This window comes from Hoplias malabaricus, chromosome 3 (assembly GCF_029633855.1).
Source record: "Hoplias malabaricus isolate fHopMal1 chromosome 3, fHopMal1.hap1, whole genome shotgun sequence".
In the NCBI taxonomy this organism is placed as follows: Eukaryota; Metazoa; Chordata; class Actinopteri; order Characiformes; family Erythrinidae; genus Hoplias; species Hoplias malabaricus.
The window spans coordinates 33,649,759-33,670,554 of NC_089802.1; the positions used below are offsets into that span (position 1 = coordinate 33,649,759).

Below are 20,796 nucleotides of genomic sequence, written 5' to 3' on the forward strand. Positions count from 1 at the left end.
GAATCACCTGAAATGAAAATGCAGCAGATGCAGTCATCTAGCACTGCTTTCAGGTCGTGAAACAAAATTGGGTTAAGTGCTGCAAAGTGCCTGCCAGAAATGTTTTTCACCCTTATAAAGCATGGTGTTGGTAGCCCTACATTTAAATAAACACTCGGAAAGATTTTGTATTTTTTGCTCCTGGGCTCCCCCTACAGCTACGTAGTGTAATTCATTCATTCATTCATTATTTGTAACCGCCTATCCAGTTCCTGAAGTGCTGAGGCCAGAGCAGAAATTACAGAGGCTCTATTCTCTTTATTACACGTCAGAGGAGCACAACAATACTTTTGAAGCTGTAATTTTAAGGTAACAATACTACCAGGTGTTCCTTTAATATTTGTAACTAACATTAATGAGACAATAAAACACAGGCCAAAAGTCCACACCTTTGGACTCCTCTCTTCAGCACGTCCCATAGATTTTATATTTTATTTTTGTATAGATTTTGAGGTGTGCTTTGGATCATTGTCCTGCTGGAAGATCCAACCAAAGGCTGGTTCAAGCTTTCTGGCTGAAGGGGTTATGTTGTTAAATAATATCTGCTAATACTAGGCTAATACTGCTAACACACTGTGCATTGGGACAATATATAAATACATTGTTTGAACAGTAAACTAAATAAAAACTGTTTATATTCTTTGTGGTCCACACAAAGTGATCATTGTTTGCCATTTCTCCTGTAGTCACATCCTTTTGTGTGAAACATTTTACTGTAATCTCTGATGTTTTTCTTAGTGATAGATGATTAAGGGAATGCGTCACGTTATATTTTAACAAAAGGGAAACAGGAAGTTTTGGCTGACTATTTAAATTCATTTGCAGTATTAAGCAAATGAATTTGAAGAACTTGAGTGTAGTTAAGAATTTAGTACAGCCCTTGTGCTATAATACTTAAGTGATTCATTGTAATTAGATGACACAGAGGGGAAAAAAAAGACATGACTTTTTTCACAAAAGATTATAGAGTGGAAGACAATGTGTCTGTATGATTCAGTCCTCTGAGGAAAAGTGTGTGTGTGTGTGTGTGTGTGTGTGTGTGCAGTTCTGAACCCACAGTTAACGACAGGGCCTCCCTAGTACAGGTCAAAGAAGCATCACAATGATCCTAAAGCTGTAATTTCACTGCTACCTACAGTGTTTTAAGCTCATATGGTGGTTAGCAAACAGGATCGGTAAGTACCACAAGGATTCCCAATGGTAGTTTGATGTATTTATAAAATGCATATTGCAGTAAGTAAATAAGCACATAGAAAAGTACTTCATAAAAAAACTGTAGCTCTGTCAAACCAGTTTGAGGGATACAATCCTGCCCTTCAGTTCTAAGCTCTACAGCTCTAAGCTGACAAATGACGTTTATTACACATTAAGCCAAATCCATGATGTAATTTTATTTTAAAAAGAGTGTCCAAACAAAATGAAAGAAAATACAATGAATAAATGAGGAAATAAATTCAAGTTATTTGAAGCATAATGATCGAGCTGTTTAGCTTGGGATCAGGCCTGTGTCTCCATCTGGTGGCAACAGATGTCTAGGGTATCAAGTAACAACGTCCTTTCATGAACGTCTCGTATTATTACTACTTTTTTGTATGATTTAAAATCCTGCTTTTGAAAGGCCTATCAATTTCCACAAGGATAACGTGTTGACTGAGCTTGGAAGAGTAAAAGACAAAATGTCTTCTTTGTTGCTTAATGAGTAACTACACCCTAAGACATTCCTTAGTTTATAATAAACAACTAAATTATTTGTTTTTTTATTAATAATATATTCCAGTCTTTATTTAAAAATTAAATCTCAGGGAGAGAGGCAAATGAAAGAGGTATGTAATGCATGTCACATTTAATAATTCCACTGTAAAGATGCTTTGTCACTTTGGTTTTGTTCAGTAAAAACGGATGTAGTTAGACTTTAACTAAAAATGTAAATAATTACTACAGAAAATCGTAATGAGACACAAAGAATTAAGACAATTCAATAAAAATAAACATGAACATTTTCTGTCTTCAGTATTGAAGGTATTCAAATGATTCAACTGCAAGACTGACACAGTGATATTTTCGCGAGGCCTAAATTGACTGTGAAAATCCTTATAAAAAACCTTTCTCTTCTTCAATCAAAAAGTGAGAAAATAAATTCTGGCTGAAAATATGATTCAGGGACGTGTTTATCCTCTTGGTTCACATTTCTGCTGAAAAGTTCTTTTTTTTTTCAGGAAATCCTGAGGAAAAACCACGTCAGCTTGGACATAGCAGTTTTAGAATGTGTACCATGTCTTATGACATTCTCTGAATCTAGAGAATAATAATAGAGAAGTCTTTTATCATTACTGTAATTAATTTCATCATTTATAAGCAAAGATGCACTCTTAGAGTCGTTAAAAACAAGGTTAAAAACTCTTATAAATCCCAAAGGTAATGGATGGAGCTCCAGTTCCATAAAGTTTCACTGCCCCTTAGCCAGATGCTGGTGGGATTCGTACCCTTCTAGCCTATATTTGGCATTGGGCATTGTCACCTTGGCTTCATGTGCAGCTGCTCCATTGCATTCCAATTAGTTTTGTGCTTTTCTGTAGGTATTATACAAACTGTGTGTGCCTGGATATATTGGGAAATAAATGGTGTATTATCTGAACAGAAAGGCCTGACAAATGCTATTTATTTTAAACAGATAATGAATTATTTGAAATGAAGGAAGAATGTTCTTCAAATCAAGTGCAATGTGGGTCTGTCTCCTGTGCCTTTACTTAGGGATTGTAAGTGGACCACTGTTGAACCTATGAAGGTACACTGTACTCTTTTTTTTTAAGCGTAAACAGTGAGACGTAAGCCATAACCTGAAAAAAAAATATTTAACAAAAGAGCAGTCTTGTCTACATTGTAGGATTCAAAGTACTGCAGATCACGAGGGTGTGCACTTCTGCAAAGGTTGCACTTTTCACTCTGGTTTTAGTCTATGTAATGTCCTGCTATTACTCTCATGTGTTGAACACACTCGACACAGAAAAGTGGACCTCGACATGGACCTCAGCAGAGCTAGGGCTCTCCCACCGAACCCCCCACAGCAGGACCTCAAAGAGGGCAAGATCTATGGCAACGTCTTCGCAGAACTTGAATCTGTAGACCTGCCTTTGGGAACCACCTTAAGGTAGAGTTACACTTGTTAACATCTTCTCTTTGAGAAGAGCGTGGTTCTTGGGAATTTCAATGCACAGCACGTTTATTTATTTATTTATTGGTAGTATCTTGTTTATTTAGTTAGTTATTCATTCATTTATTCATTCATTTGTTCGTTCAGTCATTAAGTTCCTACATAATAATATATAAAAAAAGAAGATTGATGTACAGAAAGAGACTCACACTCTTTCAGTACTGTTAAAAAGCTGGATATCATCAATTATTTACATTTTATTTTTTTGGGTTGTGGTCTAGAGTTATGCTGTCTGAGGTTTATTCTTTGTTACTCGGGGTAAATTTCATGGGGATAGGTGTTATAAAAGTAATTCGGATCATACATATATGACAATAAAACACAACAATATTTAGGTTTAAATTACACACAAATGGTGCTATAAACTAGAAGTAGAAACTTAAAGAACTTAAGAACTGGTAGCCTCTTACTAATAACAGTACTAAAAACTCTGATGGCATTATTGACAGACTGTTATGACATTTTTATTATTTAATTGTTGTGATGTACTGTTGCTACTACTGTAAAACATAACACATAAACTCCCAAATGTGTTATATTAATATAATTACTTTTTATCATATTTATGTTGTTATATTGTTGGTAACAATAACAAACATTATCAAAATAACAAAACAATAATGAACAATACTAATTCATATTTTAATGTCTTATAATACTTATTCTTAGCAATAATACTTTCTTTAATCTTTTTTCTTTTCTTATTATTTTGACTTTTGTCTGGACTATGTAAAAAAAACATCTCAGTAGAAAGATTATATATACCATTAATAATGTTCTTTGTCTGAACCTTTTTTTTCTTGTGCTGGATAAAAGTTTTGCAAATTTCCTCTAAGTGGACTGCAAAGAACCAAGGCGGTCTGACCACAGTGGTCTACGGACGGAAAAAAATAATCCTGATTATGAACAGTCACTTTTATTTAACTGGGATATTCTGGTGATTCTTTTGGAAATCCCTTATCTAAAGAATCGTTTTACATTCATGGAATTTGGTGGAAATTATTTTCCAGAGCAACTTCAGTCTTTCAATTTTTATGTTACAGATATAGGCCAATGCAGCATTTACATTTTTAGTATAACATGGTGTTCCTGCCTGGGTTGAGAATCATACTCTAGTCTGCAGTACTAAAGGAAGCAGATAAACAAACTCTGACTCGGTGGAGTCCTGTGGAGTTGTATGTGGTCCCTCAATGATGCGCCCCCTATCAATGCCTTCTCGCATTGCACCTTCCGCCGCAATCTCACCTCACAACACAGCGCTAACATGGCGGAGAGTGAGACGCTGGAGAGTATCACTGAACATGAGCGGATTCTGCAGGAGATTGAGAGCACGGATACAGCCTGCGTCGGTCCCACGCTTCGGTACGAGCTGTTTCCCTTGTGCTGTTTTCACAGACTATTTCTTTTCTAGCTGTGTTTTTTCGTTTTTGTATCTGGATGGAGTTGGGCCTTTGTTTGATAAAGATAACACTGTCACTATGCAGACTGGACAGTCCATTGCATTACAATACAATACAACACAACACAATATGCTGCTCTGCCACTGGAGAAATTAAGATACAGTATGACGTTTGGATAAAAATATAATTTTAATCCCAGTCTGAATGGGATTTCTCTCTGAACTGGCTTCGTATTTGTCTTTTTGCCAGCTTCTTATTCAAACTGTCCTTTCCACCTTAAATGATGCGGATTCAGAATAGAACTTCTGTACCATTTAAGGTGGAACGGACAAGTCGAATAATAAGCCTAAGGCGTATAATGCTAAAGCTGACACTTGTCAATAACTAAATATGCATTAACATCTGTTATTGCCATCCAAATTCCCCGTTTTAATAATGACCTTATAATGCAGCAGCTTGGTTACGTTTAACCGCCGCACCATTTAAGGTGGAACGGACAATTCCAATAAGAACCGACTGTCTGCCTCGCCTGCTTAGGTTCAGCGGGAACTGTCAAATAACTAACGGTTAAAAATAATAGTCGGTTAACGTCTGAAATGCCGCTACGCCTTTAAGTAACACTATATTACAATACACATTTATGGAGCAGTATAATAATAACAATACGCTGTTAATATTAGATTCTGTAACATCGCCCTGTCTCTATTCATACACTAAATGTGTCTAATGATGTATAGCCAGGTAAATACGGAAATTACATTGCTATAATCCATATTGAAAGTGCCTTTATATTCAAAAACAACAACTAGTATTGTAAAACGGACTCCTACGCATTATGTGGCCAATATCTGAATAAAAGAGCCCAGTTTCCTTGATCTGTACGTCATTCTTAAGCCTGAATGATCTATATGATGATTTGTAGATCAGCGAATCTGCAACAAACCTGCAGGAAGTCTCCCTTTTTCCCCACTGGCAGAAAGGTGCTTTAAATTATGAGCACTTTTCTAGCCTCCTGCTTTTTCCTTCTGTCTTATTTTTGCATCTAAGGCAACTTTTAATATTTGTTTGGACTTATGTATGAAGAATTAGTCAAAATTAATGTGTACTTATTTTTAATTAAGACAATTTTACTAAACTAATATATGTAAATCAATCTGTTGGTCTGTATCATGCCTTATTCAAAATGCACTACTGGCTGAAACACTGCTTATAACTTCGGCATGAATGAACAGGGCTAAACCACTGTCTTTTGAAGAGTATTTAATTTGTAGATATTGTACAGCTCAAAATTATCTGTTTTTTTTTTTGTTTGTTTGTTTGTTTGTTTGTTTTTTGCAGCTTAGTAAGCATTTATAGATTGTATGGTCAGGCAGGAAGTGTTTTAAACTTTGACAGTGTTTGCATGATGCATCAAACTCTTTCATTTCAAAACAGTCAGGAAAATTTGGTTCTCTATGACATGGTTCCTTTAAAGAGAGTTATGATTGGTCATAGGTGACAGATTACAACTCAGTTGTGTTTTACAGCAGCCTTGACATTGAGGAAATTGACCTAAAGCAGGTGACTGAAAGGGCGTGGCGGTCATGTTAACAACAGTACAGGGAACAAACAGAATCCTGTAGTTATAAAAATGTTTATTATAAAGTAAAGTGTTGGATTAGACACTTGACAGGTTGTTTAATACATTAAAGCAGAGTTACAAGTATGACCATGGGTATGAGAAACATATAACAGACATTAATTTCCAGTTGCCAGATCAGGTAAACATGGAGTAGTTGAAGTGTTGAATTATATGTTTTTTAAGGGATTTCCTCTACAGTTATTAGGTTTTGAAGCCCTGAAATCTTAATAGCTAATGTTTTTGTCCCTATTGCTTTACCAACATTTTCTGAGTTAAAATTGGGTGCTCCAAAGGTGAATAATAATTGATATAAAGCCAATATAAAAATTATTAGAAAGTAAGCAAGCAAGTGGTCCTTTATTTCCCTTAAAGGGAATAAAGGGAACAAGTCAGTATTTGGGTTTGGTGTGTGGCAGGATCTACAAAGCCTTATTCACCAGTCTCTTACTTTTATACAGCACTTTATCTAACAACACGGTGTCACATATTGTGAGTGTGTGCTGTTACAAGCCCAGCAGCAAATCCAAATTTTTGACCTGGTATCGACATGCGATATCTATATTTTGCACAACATAATAAAGAGAGCTTATGATATTTGAAAGAAAGTATGAAGTCTCTTCACCAGGATGTTTTGAAGCTGTAGCCTGTATAGATCACAGCTTTTGGAGAATACACCCAGAGGGTTAAACTTTGACTACATCTTATAGATAAAATCTGACAATTAGTTCCTCCTGCTACTCATCTCACTTTATGTGCAGTAAGTCCACCACTTTTATACTTCATTTTTTTATTCTTCAGCTTCACATCTTTATAATTCTTTCTGCAATTTGCAGTGTCTTTTATTTCCCCAGTCTTCTTATTTAAACGTGAAGACAATGTTTTGTGTCCCATGTCATGAGATTGGATTGAGTCTTCTTTTGTTTATTGTCAACAGTGTCTTGAGCAGTTCATTACAGGTAGCTTGAACCCATTGTAAAACAAAGGCTGTTCCCTAAACCAAATAATGAGAAATGTGCTTTTATAGTCATTACACAGCAGTGCAACTACATTTGGATTCTGCATTTAATCCTGTGGCAGTGACCACACACACACACAGTAATGATTAGGGTTAATAAAAACGCACACACACAATCTCACACACCTGGTGTGGAAGCCAGTCATATTGATGCTATATTTGGTTTCAGAAACTTCAGCTGGGAGGTTGAAGGAGGAGCAAGAGCTGTAGCTTTACCCTCCAGCTGTGTCAAAATGAGAAAATATTCATGTGATTTTAAATATCAGCAATACATTAGGTATGCAACATGGTATTGCAACATGTGGTGTCACTGTCACACAGCTTCATGGTCCTGAGCTTGTGGGTTCAAGCCACACCTTGGGACACTGTCTGTGGGCTGTTCCACATTGTGGCTGTAAAGTTAATAACAGTAGCTTATCTCATATATTTGGTTGGTGGACTGTTCTCACTATTGTAGTCTAACGGCATTTATGCAGAGCAACAAATGGACTACAGTCTTATTATATGGCTGTAGAATCCAGAGGTTTCCATTCTCTATTTGCTGTGAAGGCTAGTTTACTAAAATACAGCTTTATGGTCATTGCTCACATTAATGATGATGACTAAAGTTTAGGGTCGAGTGGAAGAAAGGACTTGATGCCTCAAGTAATATTTTGAGAAGGATGTGATGTTCAGTCAGGCAAGTTGCCAGTTTCCACGACAGGCAGACGCTACACGCTCAGTCTTTACCAGGAGCAACTGCTTCTGGAAACCCAGTATTCAGAGACACAGCTGAAGCTTTCAGCTTGAGAGTTGTTACAAAAATGTTCAATAAGTAACCTGTGTTTTGGAATGAGGATTAATTAAAACTTTATGAAGAGATGGCGTGAGTGGGATTGAATTTGTTTTACTTCAGTTTGGATTACGCTGAAGAAAGCAACATGGTAACTGTCATTAAAAATAATAATATATATATATATATATATATATATATATATATATATATATTACTGTTTACCATTTATGTATGAAAAGTGCTATACAACTGAAGATTATTATTATTAATATTAAAGTAAATAGATAAAATAATTTTTTATCTACCTCTGGTTAAAATACTGGAGAATTAGATTTTGATATGTTGTAAATTAATGCAGAATCTTTTTAAGAGTGAAACACGACCCATCCAAAGCAAATATACTCAAATATACTATGGATGGCATGTTTTTAGACAGTGTCACCTCAGTGGTGTGATTTGGTGGAAAAGGGACATTGTTGTGTTTCTATTTCCTCCACTATCTCTCCTGGCAGAAGGCAGGAAGAAAGAACTTTTTGGTTCAATGCCTTACAATAACAGGAAGGAGGAAACCTTTGGAGCATGGAGCTGCTTTTGCTTCATCTTTGTATTTCTGTGTTTTTGTTTGAGAGACTTTGGTATCTCTTCTAAATGGCACTTCTCCACATGCCACTTCTATATAAGGGGCTTAGCTGCTAACTGCCCCTGGGAACACATTTTGAAATTTTGTGGGTTTTTTTTAATAATTCTAAACTTGGGTATTATGTGACATGTTCAGCAAAGTTTAAATAAAAAAACACAAAACAGAAACATGATAAATCCATCATCAAAAATGACCAGTACTGCTCTCCTCTAGATGTAGAATGGTCAGTCCTAAATGTGGGTAATGCTTATGTCACTATTACCCTGACCAATCACAAGACTACCATAGCCACACCTCCTCTCTGAGTCGAAGTGACTGGTGAGCTAAAGCATAGGAGCCATTAGTAAACAAGCTAGCTATCCAGCTATTTACCAAACTATGGGGTATTTGCGTGAAAGACATAAACAGAGCAAACAGTACACAAAACAATACAGAACGATCCAGAATGGATTAAGTCTGAGTAGAGCAGAGATAGCAGCAACACTCAGTCAGTTTAATATCAGTGAAGATAGCCGCACTGGACCAGCGCACAGAGAAGAATAGCAGCAGGGAAGGCCGACCCACTCGGTTGCCAGCCAGTGCAGTGGAGGTAGTGGCCACACTTAGCTGGTGCGTACAGCAAAATAGCAGCATATATATATATATATATATATATATATATATATATCCCACAAAACCACACCATAGACACATAAAAGACAAAAGACGTCCATAGGTTCCTACATGAAAGTCTGTATAATGCCAATTCTACCTGCCTGTGCCATTTTATTGTGTAGTGTAATGTTATCTTGTGTAAAATGACAACCGCAGTTCAGAGTAAAAACCCAGGGACTGCTCTGTCTCGAGGCTGTATGTTGCCATGGTAACGTAAATAGCACTCTGTTTTCCAGTGATAGAGATTTGTCAGTCACTCACAGTCATTTGTATTTTGGATCAGGCCCACACCATTCTTAGAGAGCGCAGAAGAGCATATTTTGGTAATTTTTGAGGACAGATTTATCATACTTCTGTTTTGTGTTTCACATAACACCCAAGTTTACAATTATACAAAAAACCCCACAAAATTTCAAAATGGGTTCCCAGGGACTTATAAGAGTGTGTTGCTTATAGAAAATAATTGCCTATAGAATAGAACATATTATTGGTCTGTCCCAGAGCCTAGTGAGTTGTCTAACTAGAGAGCGTTTTACGTCACAGTGTGCGTGTTCCCGACACAGATGCTGCCCCCGTATGCTGTCTACTAACATATTTTAAGGCAGCATTGAACCCTTCCTTAGCCACAAAGGTAATCCCAGGATAAACACAAGGACAACTCCTGTCCATTTCGTTCTTTTTCCAGAGCAAAAATAATTAAAATCACGATAAAAACTGGAAGATTAGAATCCACCATGCTGAAACTGAGGCGAGGCTGGCCACTGAGGTAAAAAAGAATTACAGTTGCGTGCGGTGGGCAGGAACAAGCCCACATATCTCATGTTCTTGTGACGCAATCGCTCTCTAAATAGAGCCTCTCAATAATAGGCCTCATGAGGACAGACGACCGTTACAAGGCTGTCTACTTAAACAGTTGTCTATGCAGTCAGTGCCTACCTAGGCAGCTCGCTAGGTTTTGGGACAGACCCTGTGTGACCTTGGGTTTATGTGCAGCTGCTACAGAGTATCTCACATCAAGTGTCAGATAAAGGGTAAAAAGTTTGTGAGACAGAACTGATCATATGGCATCAGTGCAAGATATATCTCATGTTCTTGTGGCAGTTTGTTCAGATCTTCACAGCAGGGTTCCAGCAGCTAGTGTAAAGTCTTCTCAGAAGAGTATAGAAGCTGCTCCTGTAGCAGTAAGGGTGTTTTTCAGCTGATAGCTGAAGACTTGTTGAATCATTAACTGACTAATGAAAAATGGTTCATTTATGCTCAAGGCTGGCGTTCACACTTCATTTAAAATTGGAAGGCAAAAAAGACAGGAATGGTTGCTTTGGCAACATGCTCTCCATCTGTTCTCATCATCCCATCTCTGGAGGACAAAGCCATGCATGGGGTGCTTTCAGTTTTCAGAGATACTACTGGTGGGCTTTGCTGGAAGAATGTAGGGATTATTCCCTTTGTTGAGTATTTATTTAATTAGATTAAATATCTGAATGGTATCAGATCAAATTACTAGCTTTTCTTATATTTCATATCTCATTTGTAATGAAATAAACACTAACCAACAAAAAAATGCTTTCATATCCTCTTAAATCTTAAGCGCTCCAACCTAGAATAACCCTAAAGTCTAATAAGGCTAGACAACAAAACAATGCTAATAATGATACGGTATTGATGCTGTAGTCTGTGTTTATTCTAAAGCCCAATTCAGATTGGCTTTTCAGGGGGTGTCAGTGATAAAATATTTACATATTTTTGCCTCTGTGATAAAAATCTCGCATTTGGACGGCAATGAAAAACTAGATTCCGGGTAGGCTACCAGACCCACCATGACCCTGACTTGGATAAGCGCTTACAGACAAAGAATGAATGATTTATTAAGAATATTCAGACATAGGAATTGGAATATAAAAATGTGAAATAAAGTTTTTAAACATATTCTCATAATTTCTCCAGAACAGAATGACAAAAAAACAGAGAACAGAATAGAGACTGGCTAAAATGTTGGTGACATTCATTCATGCCAGTAAACAGAAAGGGAGAAAATGTCCATATATTGTACGATAAGTTAATAATGTAATTTTTGTGACACATACTTGTTAAAACTCTATTAAAGAGAATAATTTCTGCCTTTTATTCTTTTACATTCACAAGTGCCCTCGTCTGTTTCGTTTGTTGTACATGGACAGTTTCAATTCCAAACGTAGATACTGAACGATCAATATCCCCTCAGATGAAATGAGCACAAAGAAACAGGAAATTACGGTGTGAGGAAATGGTGTAAACAGGGAAACCACTGACAGTGTTGAAAGGTGTAAAGAACTGTTCACAGTTTTGTAAGTGAGGCTGGACTCTTTCCTGATGCATATGGTTGGTGTTTATTTACATGTAAATCTGAATTGTAGAATTTGGGAGTTCAGAAAACAACTGCTTAAGTGAAAACTAGAGACTAATATTACAATATGTCAAAACTTGTGAGATTTTTCCATTTATTCTAAAAGTAGTGTTGCGTGCCGATCTTGGCAGTAAACGATCATAGTTTTCCTAGGTTCCAGCTAGGGCTGGGCGATACCACCCTAAAATAAGATCATGATATTTCAGGGTTTGGTGATAACGATATTCTTGGAGATATGAAAAAACACAACAATTTCAAACATTCAGAAGAAGCAGCCAAAAAAATTGCTTAGTTTGTAAACAGTAACTTACGAAGATTCTGAGTGTAGCATATAATCCACCAAACAACCATTCATTTGTGAACATAACATGGTTTAGTGTGCATCTGATATTTTGTAACCATGCCACCTTTTTTTTTTTTTTTTTTTGGAGCAAATTCCTCCACCTCAGAGTCACTTTCCACTGTAATTCATTGTGCCTAAATGACTCATGTAATGAACGTATGACGTATTAATGGTAATTGCATGATGTCATTACATAAACAAGTCAGAATATCTCCATTGTCAAGATATTGTTTTTTTTTTAATCCTTTTTAAAATCATGACGATAATACAGTGAACAATAAGATATGGCACAACCCTATAGCTCCTGTCACTCCTTTAAATTTGGTACAGCATTGAATAATATGAATGAATATTTAAATTCTTGTATTTTATTTTTTCCACTGTGGGATCTGCTGTTCATGTGCATATGTTTCTACGTACGTACATGGGCAGAACCAAATGGCTGTATACTGAATGGATGGTTATATTTAAACGTGTGACAAATAAATGAAATGGTAAATATATAATATATAAATACCATAACAGTAACTGTATAATAATAATGCTTGTATCATCATTGTGTCATGTTAATGTTGAGTTTCAGTTAAACCCTTATGGAGCCTTCACCCAGCTTCCAGCCTCCAGAACAAAGAACACAGGGCCAGCAGGAAACACCTGTAGCCTGGTCTCGCTCAGCTGAACTTCCTCTGTGTTAAAGGGGCAGGGAAAGTCAGTTCAGCCCCTGTGTCACCCCTGAATCAGAGGATTTGACTTATTTGGAGTATCTGTAGTCAGTGGGCTGGATATGAATAGGTTAATGACCTTGCATGTTATATGTGTGTTCCACCACAGGACAGTGGTACGTTAATGATTTACTAGACTCGTTTGACGTGGCCAAATAACTCATTAAAATGTGCCTTTAACTGCTCTAGATTTAAAGAGCTGATACATCAAATTTAATAATATGTCCTTCAGCTCTTCTTAAAAGAGTACTTATTTATTTTTATGTAGGGCTGGACGATATGTATAGTGATTATATATTGATATTGAAATATCATCCTGCTCAAATTTTATGAGTAAAGCTTGTACTTGTTGAATTCAGCTACATTTATACTAATTTTCCCGTTGTTAACACACTTCTGGGGTCTTGTGTGTGACATGCTTTGGTCAAATTACCAGAAAGATCTAGCATCACAGCACTGTTCTACCTCCGTCTACACAACCCTGTTCAGAATGACCAGTTTGATTTCTTTGCGTTCATTCTATCTGTTTAACACCGTTTAACCTTGTTTTGTCTATGTCAAATAAACACCGGTCCAGGGCTGAGATTGTGTTAAAATTCAAGTCTCAGTACCTGATGTCAGAAGCAAACGAAAATAAGGACTCGGGCTGCCCACAAACACAGGCACTGTGGTCTTATTTCAAAGTTTGTGGGTTGGTAGGTTCTAGTTCCCTTCTAGATGCTCATTACTTTTTACATTAATAAAGGATATATATAATTTCTAAGGCTTACTTAGGGAAATAAAGGTCATATTGGTCCTCAAATGCCCATATACTTAGTCTTAGTGGTATGTTTCGGTTCATCTGTCAAATGCTCTTTGGAGAATAGTCAAGTACCCTACTTTTATATTAGTCTATGAACTATGATTGTAGTCTCTTATACAAGATCTTATATGAGTAAGATTTTGCATAAACAGCAGTAATAGTTGGCTGACTATTCTGGTCCACAAGATGGCGCACTTGGAGAACTTATCCAAGGCCAATTTACATAATGTTGTTACGAAGCCCTGCCATCGTTTCTGTTTCATATGAAACACCTAGTGTATTTGCAGTGATGTAATATTATTAATGTACATTAATATACATATATAGTTTGGTCTAGTTTTTACTTAAACACAAGATGTATTTACCTGTTACCTAATAAGGCTTAATTTACATTATTCTGACCACAATTAATTAACTAGAACATAAGTGCTTGGTCGGGATGTTTATTGAAACAAATTAAATCTATATGCATCGCAGTGTTCGGCAACATCAATGCTGTAAACGCTCAACAAATGTCTAAGGTCACCATGCTCAGTCCAGGGCTGTTGAGCTGCGAAGCTGTGCTCTCTGGAGTGATGGAGTTCCATCCAGTAACTTTGGGAGGATTTGGAGTCAGTTCCTGACCTTACAAATGTTTTCGTGGCCGCTATTAAACGTCCACAGCTCTGTTCCCACAGGCAGTGTACAGCCACCGTAGTAGGGAGCAGTTGGTAGCATTTATAGCTTCAGAAGAAGCGTTAGATGAGCAGGAGTCCACAAACGTTTGCCTGTGCCTTGCCATCTGGATCGGTTGAGTCAGAGCCAGAGAGCTGAAGATCACACAGGACGGTACCTCCCTGTGCTTTATACACACTGCTCATCACTGAACACCTGTTCATACCTCTCCACCTGCTCTTTTTGGTGTCTGAGCCACAAGGGGAACAATACAGAGGCTATCTACTGATAGAAATCCTCTTCAGGTGATAATAGGTCAACACAGGTTTTTGTTTGTTACTTATTATTGGAATATTTACATTTATATTGACATAAGTGTCCTTCAGGTCAGATCATGTTAAACAGTAGCTTATGTTATCGCAGGTGGTTTGTGCAAATTGTAAGCAATAGGATGGAAATGCGTAAAAACCTGTGTGATTTCATAAACCTTATAGCGACAGAATAAATTTGCATAAGGGTATTAAGTCAGGTGTAGGTGGCACAACAGGTAGTGTCACTGTCAAGCAGCTCCAGTGTCCTAGGGGTTGTGGGTTCGAGCCCCACTCTGGATGACTGTCTGTGAGAATTTTGGTGTGTTCTCCCTGTGTCTGCGTGGGTTTCCTCCAGTTTCTTCCCACAGTCCAAAAACATGTTGGTAGGTGGATTGGCGACTCAAAAGCTTCCCTAGGTGTGAATGTGAGAATGAAGGACTGGCGCCTGGTGTTCTCGCCTTGTGCCCTGTGGTCCTGGAGTAGGCTCCGGACCCACCGCGACCCTGAACTGGATAAGCGGTTACAGACCTGGAATGAATGAATGGATAAATGAAAACACTTTTTCAATTAAATTCAATTAATTTATTCAATTTCAATTAATTTTTCCCCCTGTTCATTTGACAGACAATTGACTACCAGCTCTTATTTCACATTTATAGCAACATGGAACTTCCTGGCTACTCTCTAAGGATAAGGAGATGATTTTATTTGGTATTTTATTATTAAAATATCATTAAATCATGTTTCTCTGCTGGTGAGCACTTGGAAAACTACTAAGATCTTTTTAGGGCTAAAAAGATCTCAGTGGTAGAACAACTTTTGAATCTCGCATTGCTTTTTGTTAGTATTTTTTTATGAGGTTTGGCTTTTATTTATAGATGTTTCAGTCAATGAGCTTTACTTACATTTAGTTGAAATGATGAAACAGAATATTCCTCATTGTCTGATCTCCAAGCCCCCAGTGGAGCAGTAATGATGTGTGTGGGACCAGGTGTTGTTTCACCACTGACTTTTGCACTTTAGCTTTTTAATTTTACACCAATATTATCCAAAAAATAGAAGAACTAAGTGTGGTATCCACTTCAGCTCCTACGCTGTTAGATGCTTGATGTTCTGAAAAACATACAATAAATTTAGTAACTAAGTAGTTATTTAAGCTGCCACATTAGTACTTCTGCTCAGATTGCTTTTTGGGATTGTACTTTTAGTTTACATTAATCATTCATTTACTCAAGTAACTTTACCTTTACTAGCATATAGTTTAGAGTACTCTCTCCATCTCTTGTTCTGAAATACTGAAGCCTGATTATTTACCTGATTATGCTGTTTCGTTTCAGGTCTGTATACGATGACCAGCCTAATGCACACAAGAGGTTTATGGAGAAACTTGATGCCAGAATACGAAACCATGACCGGGAGATTGAGAAGATGTGCAACTTCCACCATCAGGGCTTTGTTGACGCCATCACAGAGCTACTCAAAGTCCGTGCAGATGCAGAGAAGCTGATGGTAAGCAGAAGTAAATTATACCTAAGAAATATTATGATATGTGTAGCGCTATGCAACTTGCTTTTATTGCAAAATGTAATTTGAAATGTATTTTATTTGTCTCCATCACATTTTACCTAAATATAGAATTTCTAGGGTAGGGATGGGCGGTATCCACATTTTTCATACCGTCATACCGTCTCAAAATATTATCGTGGTATACGGTATTACCGTGGTGTGGGGGTGCTCTGTCAGGCTGCTCTGAGCCTTATATCTGTGAGCACAAAGTCGAATGAATTTATCGCTAGCTAAACACAGCCTGACAGTACACACCGATACACGTGTTGACGATAAGAACCCATTTCTGAGAGAGCAAATTTCAGCAAATGGTGCTGAAGGAACAGAAATGTTTGAAAATAAGCGAAATAAGACAGTGTACACTGTTTAAAAGCACAGCTGGCGCTAACAGGCTAACTCCACAGCAGATTTTTCCACCAACTGAGGCTCAAAACACACATATTTAGAGGATAAAGCCATATATATATACCTGTGAGCCAAGTGAAAGATTTTCAGAGAATTTTGTCTGTTTACAGCTTTGTTCCTCTCTCTTTTAACTCAAACTCAGTGATAAACTTACAACTGTGGTGGGCTACTGGGCTGGTGTTTCCTGGGCTTGCATTTCTGCATGGCGTCTGTCATTTGGCCAAGAGTTTTTATCCCTTATTGTAGAAATCTATTCGTTTTCTGTAGTTATGTGGGCGATCTTGAAAGTTACTCCGTCTGAGGTTTCAGAAGTTCAGATTTTAAAAGGACACTAGGTTTAAAGAAGCAGAGTGTAATCTACTTTTACAGCACTGTCCTGAAATCAAGGTGGAGGTGTGGTCCTCTTACATAGTGCTGTTTCTGCAGTGCTCAGCCTGCTGTAGCAACGACAGAGGCTTTATCCTCTAAAAGATTTCTCAGCTGGCTGATTAAGTTAGGATTCAGGTGTCCTTAATTTGATCCCACAGGACAGCAAAGAATTTAGTGAGCTGTGGCTGAAATAGACTAATAGATATTCAGGAAACCTTACAGGAGCTAGCCTCTATTTTTCTCCAGGTTTTTGGAATAGAACTAGGAATTGTATTTATTTATTTATTTAATTGTTTTTGTATGTCATTCCTTTCCAATAAAACAACAAAAATGACAGCTTTATCAGAGAAGTCAAAAATATTTAATTTGTTTTCTGTTTTTTCAAACTTCTCGTGCGTTCAACTATTTTTGTTTTTTTTTTTCTGAAAAATTAAAAGCTGAAATAAATGTAAACCCACGTCTTTGGAACTGTGGTAAGTTTGAGTCTGCTGTAATCGGGAAAATATTTAGGTGCACTCTGTAGGTTGCTCCTGCTGTGCCATGTATCAGCCAGCCTCTCCCCAACCCATCAGTGGAAAATGATCATCCCAGGACCACTTTTAACCATATTATATATAGTGTTCTATTACCCAAATGTACACAGACATGACTGGCTCTGAGGTCAACTGTGACTGAGAGACAGAAATTGTATTGACATTCCCATCAGATAAAGAGTGCTTAAAGCTGTTATCTTAGAGAGAGAGAGGAAAAGGCAAGCTCTTACATCAGATGAAATAATCAACAGCTGTTGGTTCCCTTCCTTCCACTATGAGATGACAACTCAACGCTGTGGGTCTGAAAGGACGTGGAGCTGCCCAGAAGGTTTTGTTGGGAAAAAGAAATGGACACAAAAGATAATTTGCATTAGAACAAGAAAAACTGAACATATGAGATGTCTAAATGTACCTTTTGAGATTAGTTGGATCTATAGCTCAAAATGCTGCCAAATTTGGCTTCTAGGAATTACAGGAGGTGTGGGAAAAATAGCACCTGCATATGTCTTTGGAAAACTAGAAAGGAAACAGTAATAAAGGCAAAGAGTGGACTCAGTAAATATGTATATATATATATATTTAAAAAAGCAGTCTAGTCTGTGGTGGTCCTATAGCCTTTTTTTCTGGTGGATAGAACAGATGGGGGCGGGTTAATTGTTCTCAGACTTTAAAAAGACATCACATACAGTAGCTAGTGCCCTTGAGATGTTGTCGTCCATCGGTGCACGGAATCATGCAGTTAGCTGCAGCCCACACATTGGCCAATTCTCTTTAGCTCCCTTTACACTTCTGAGGGTGAAAATGTGCACCAAATGGCGCAGGAGTGGTTCACCAAAGCTTTTAATTAGACCCACATTATATAAAGCGTATTCAGATAAGAGGCATCAATGAGGTCGCTGAGCTCCCTTTGTCCGGGCATTAATGAGATTTTTAATAAAGCCCAAAATGTGCTTCCTTATTACGATGACCTAATGAGACTTCCTATGTGGGAAAGTCTGTGGCCCTGCAGTCCCTGCACCTGCACCACCCTTATGCAGTGTTGTGGAGGTCTCCACATTGGATGTTAATCAACCACCCAGTGTTTGTATTCAGCAAAAAATGAATGTTTAATTACCAGAAAATGCTATCCGCTTCTTGCCCCAGACAATGAATGGCACATAGAGCTCATTGAGGTTATCAAGAAGGGACCAGTGGTCAATTGGGTCATTGATTTGAATTGTTTGACAGACCCAGAGGAACAAGTAAAGTTCAAAAATCCCAAGTAGAATTGAGAAGTTTGTCACAGAATCTGTTAGAAAGGGCTGTCATAAGCGATTACCACACTTAAAAGCTCCCCGCCGACCAAAAGTTCAAGTTCCCGCTGCACATTTAATTTGAATTTGCATCCCTTTGTTCCTGACTCCTCATGAAGCATGATCTGATTACAAGGGTGAGCAGCTACAACAGGGAATTGTGGGCTTATTTGTCTAACAAAAGTGATATTATGTTTTTAGGGCCAAGTGACTGACACCAATCGAAGACTTCAAGACGCCGGGCGAGAGGTACATTCCGGTCCTGCTTTGTGAGCGTGTGTGCCGTTAGACCAGTACAGAAAAGATTGCAGCATGATTGGACAATAACACAGAGTGAAATGTCTTGTTAATTGTGAGCACTCTGCACTCTTTGACCTTTCCTTATGTAAGGTGACAGCTCAGACGGAGGAGGTCATTCGCTGCAGGATTCAGCAGAGGAACATGGCCACCACTGTGGAGAAATTACAGCTGTGTATCCCTGGTAAGATTCTGAATGTCCAAGGAATAGGTCACCAGAAGTCTAATCTACCCTGCGGATTCAGATTTACAAAGCTTACGTTTGCTTGTTTAGTGTGGAGTAGTGAAGGGTTTGTGTGTGTGAATTTTGACATGCAATTTCACGTCTCTGATCAATAGTGTTGTGGCTCTTTACTGCCTCTGCCTTGCCCGCTTAGACGCTGAGGTTTCAAAACGGGAGATATTACACAAATATTTAATGTGGATTATAAGTTACAACACAAGCGAGAGTCACACTATACCCTGGTGTTCTGTTGAGGTGTGCTATCGTAGTGTATTTCACAGAATAGGTATCGATAGGTAGCTTGTCAGAATGCCTATGTAGCCCTTGCAGACAGTGTACAGCCTCAGGCACTGAGTACCACCACAGCCAACATTCAGCTGTACATTATGAAGTAAGTGAACTAAAAATAAATAAGTAAGATTCATTTTATGTTATTAGAGGCTACGGGGACATATACAGCTTTGTTATTTTAAGTAGCCTAAGCCTGGCATTTATTCAAAACTGATCTTGTATGTAAAAAGGTTGGCGATCACTGATGTAATCTATAAACAGAATGCACAGTGTCACTGATGCAAAACACCAATCCAAATGTCACTGATGAGGAGTCTTCAAAAGCTCCAGCACTAATAAAATACTTGTGGCACCCCCTCATGTAGAATAGTCAACTTAAAACATTCTCCAACTCTTTTGTCATTTTATGGTAACTGTTGTGTGGTATTAAAAGTGACAATTTTTATTTTATTCACTATGAATTCCATCAAGGAAGAAACACTGAAAAAGCATGTGCATCGATTTGTTGTATCCAAAAGTACATGTGAGCTTTGGTTTTGAAGATTTAAAGATGGTGGTTTCAATGTCGGTGTTTGTGAATGTAGTGTTTTTTTTGTCAAATTGAATGACAATAGGTCATCATAAAATGACAAAAAACAAAATCTCAGACCGGAAATGCACAGAGAGACATTGTTATAGTCTCTAACAGTGAACGATAAACCTAGAATTGTCCCAGTTGCCTTATAAATTAACAAAACTGATGTTTTTGTAGGCATTCTTAGTAATCTTAATAGGTGATTATTAAATTAGGCAGTATTCACTGTGGACTGGTTCAATAAAATGTTATTTTGAATGTTTGTTTTTCTTTGCAGTTCTGGAAATGTACAGCAAGTTGAAGGAACAGCTTGAATCCAAAAGGTAACAAGCCATTTATTATTATTATTTTAAGTTTTAATATAATAACCTTTGATCCCTCAGGTCATGAGTCTGCTGAAAGCCTGCTGAATGGGTCACGTTGCTTTAATTTGATGGAAAAAACAGCTATAGATTTGCAGCCTCGTTCATGGAAGGAATCGGTCCCTTTGGCAGAGAGGCAGGGGGTCGGCGCGGGGTCACGCTGAATCTGAAAATAATGACCCTTCTTTGTCCATCAACGTCGTCTCGGCCGGTCATAACACATCATAAATGAGTAAACTATTCAAACGCAAAGACAATTGACCTTGTGTGTGCCCTTCTTCACAGCACTGGCCCACACCAGTGCGCCCATCACA

General features: G+C 37.7%; 1 protein-coding gene across 2 annotated transcripts in view; it reads left to right on the forward strand.

The window, feature by feature from the left end:
- Positions 1-4,491: 4,491 nt before the first annotated feature.
- exoc6 (exocyst complex component 6) overlaps positions 4,492-20,796 on the forward strand; it is a 49,974-nt gene continuing 33,669 nt past the window's right edge. For both annotated transcript variants that reach the window (XM_066664255.1, XM_066664256.1), the window contains exons 1-5: positions 4,492-4,612; positions 15,908-16,079; positions 18,937-18,984; positions 19,126-19,216; positions 20,398-20,443. In XM_066664255.1, the coding sequence (XP_066520352.1) occupies positions 4,515-4,612; positions 15,908-16,079; positions 18,937-18,984; positions 19,126-19,216; positions 20,398-20,443 (455 nt within the window). In that variant the 5' untranslated portion in view covers positions 4,492-4,514. The remainder of the gene's footprint in view (positions 4,613-15,907; positions 16,080-18,936; positions 18,985-19,125; positions 19,217-20,397; positions 20,444-20,796) is intronic.